This window comes from Malaya genurostris, chromosome 1, assembly GCF_030247185.1.
Source record: "Malaya genurostris strain Urasoe2022 chromosome 1, Malgen_1.1, whole genome shotgun sequence".
In the NCBI taxonomy this organism is placed as follows: Eukaryota; Metazoa; Arthropoda; class Insecta; order Diptera; family Culicidae; genus Malaya; species Malaya genurostris.
In genome coordinates this window covers 125913829-125916061 of record NC_080570.1, presented here as the reverse complement: position 1 = coordinate 125916061, position 2233 = coordinate 125913829, and the positions used below count along the sequence as shown (strand labels likewise).

General features: G+C 40.0%; 1 protein-coding gene across 1 annotated transcript; it reads right to left on the bottom strand.

Annotated features, from left to right (window-relative positions):
• Positions 1-209: 209 nt before the first annotated feature.
• On the bottom strand, positions 210-1956 carry LOC131425710 (uncharacterized). The gene is made up of 3 exons (XM_058587794.1): positions 1487-1956; positions 717-1423; positions 210-663 (listed from the first exon to the last, which is right to left on the bottom strand). The coding sequence occupies exons 1-3, from the start codon at positions 1852-1854 to the stop codon at positions 467-469; spliced, it is 1272 nt and encodes a 423-aa protein (XP_058443777.1). The 5' UTR covers positions 1855-1956; the 3' UTR covers positions 210-466.
• Positions 1957-2233: the final 277 nt, after the last annotated feature.

Here is a 2233-nt window from a genome sequence, read left to right as displayed (position 1 = left end):
CTTTTGAACGGCTCTCCATGGTAAGTCTGGCACCGATCAACATCGGCCATAAGTACATGTGACCATTGAAAAGAAACGACTCTTAAGACGAGGAAAACGAAGGAGCGATTTGTGTGTCAACTAGTCTGCAACCTTTGCTATTTAATGTTGAGAAAACTCATATCCCCAGGAAAAAAGAAAACAAAGAGGTCCAATAATAAAATCGACCATTATTCACATTTCATAATTTTATTTACGCTCTTTTTAGCCTGTGTGTCTAAACATATTCCACGACGGAATTGATCATTTATTGCATAATAGAAGTCTAGCGATTTTTGGTAACCAGTGCAGGGAACAAATAGAGGTGCGTGCCTGAACAGTTTTCCATTTTAACATACAAGGGCATACTACGTTTACTTCATTTATATGACCAATGGAGATAACGCCATTTTTACCACTGCCATAAATCTGCGGTGTCTCGTGCGAATCAGTCAAGTAATCCTTCCCTGTTGAAACGGTCCAGCAGTTTCGTTATGGATTCCCGATAGCGTAGTCCATTGTACTGAAATGTTCGTAGTTTCTCGGCATTTTCTTTGTCAACCAGTGCTTCGATGCTCACATCAAGACCCTCAGTATTCTTCTCCATTGTCACCAAGGGCAGGATTAATATTGCAGCCATAACACCTGAAAGATGCCAATTCAGTAGACCACAATTTAATAACATGAGTTAGACTTACTGAAGAATCCCATTCGTTTGATCTCGTTCTGAACGTCTGCCAGCGTTGGAATTTTCTCATATCGCCCCTTCAACGTTGATTCCAGACTTTTGTGATATTCCATAATTAAATTGTCACGTTGATACTCACGAACATCACACGTTGGGCAATTCACTAGCGAGTAATTTAAATCAATTCCCGGACTTGTGTAACAACTCAGTTGATAGTCAACAAATACGGCGTCCTTCGGTTTGCCGCTAGAGTCATACTGGAACAGTATATTATTGATCCACAAGTCACCATGATTGATCACTTTGTAGCCGTTGGAAAATTGCTGATTTAAACACTTCACAATACGGTCCTTGTAGAATGATTTCAAATTTTTCAGTTTCGCCAATATGTCCTGATCAAAATTCTTCCATTTTTCGGCGCAACCAATCAATGTTTCCAACCCGTGAGCAAATATGTTTAGGAGTGTATTGCTTTTCTCCGGCACGTGGGGATTCAAAAACCCGTATTCGAATTGTTTCTCCACCTCCTTCAACTTTGTAACACTGCTGGCGGTCAGCAACATCGAGGATGCGTGAAATCTTGCGATTTTACGCATTATCATCGCACAATGATCGAAGTCCAGTCCACCAGCTGATCGATCTGCCATTTTAAAACCAAGGGCGTTTAGATCTTGAAAGACGATCATTTGAACGGGATCGGCAGTGGCGTAGAATATCCTAGAATTACTTCCGTAATGTACTCAAAGTGCACAAAAAACCGGTTGGTTAGCTGTTACATACCTGGCTGCTAACATCTCACCCCTGATCAGATCAGTTAATTCGGGAATAATATTTCGAAACATATTAACCTCCTTTTCAAAAACATTCAACTGTTCGTTGATGTTACCACGATACCCAACATCGGGCATACATTTCACTATTAAGGAGACATCTTCCGTCGGACCGTTCGGTAGCCGATTATATCGAACCCATACTCTGAAAACATCACTCAGATAGTTGTCGCCTGCCGTTGTAGCACTTCGAACGAGAAATTTGAGAATTTCAATTCGTGCCAAATTTGGCTGATCAAGACCGTTTTCAAGCGATGTACGAATAAAAGTTTCATTGAGATACTGTGGTATTAAACCGTTTAGGTTAGTGCTACTCATGTTGGTTGGTGAACGATAACTGTTCTATTGTTTCGGTTTGTTAGGAACTTACATAGTACCCGGCATAGTGCCAATGTTGTCTTCTAATGAGCTAGACTCATTGAAATTATCATACTGTAATTACATACTGGACTACTGAAAGCCCATTTTAACCTAATGATAACGATAAAAGCTAAGATCATTACCGCTGTTACCGGATATCTCGAATGTACACGCAGATAAATCCCGCATGCCTAAAATAACAAAACGGTACCTAGCATCGAACCCAGATATTTATTGTTGTTAATCGAAATATATGCCAAATCCACGCTTCAACTATAAGAAGTAGGTTTGAAATGATTGAACAACTTTATACCTCTTACCTTAAGCCAATACTTCG

Bases quoted from the DNA above. Each gene is read 5' to 3' on its own strand.
- LOC131425710 (XM_058587794.1), bottom strand. From the start codon at position 1,854: ATGAGTAGCACTAACCTAAACGGTTTAATACCACAGTATCTCAATGAA. The intron at 1,424-1,486 runs GTATGTAACAGC...AAGTAATTCTAG, and splicing joins GGTGAGATGTTAGCAGCCAG to GATATTCTACGCCACTGCCG. The intron at 664-716 runs GTAAGTCTAACT...GGCATCTTTCAG, and splicing joins CAAACGAATGGGATTCTTCA to GTGTTATGGCTGCAATATTA.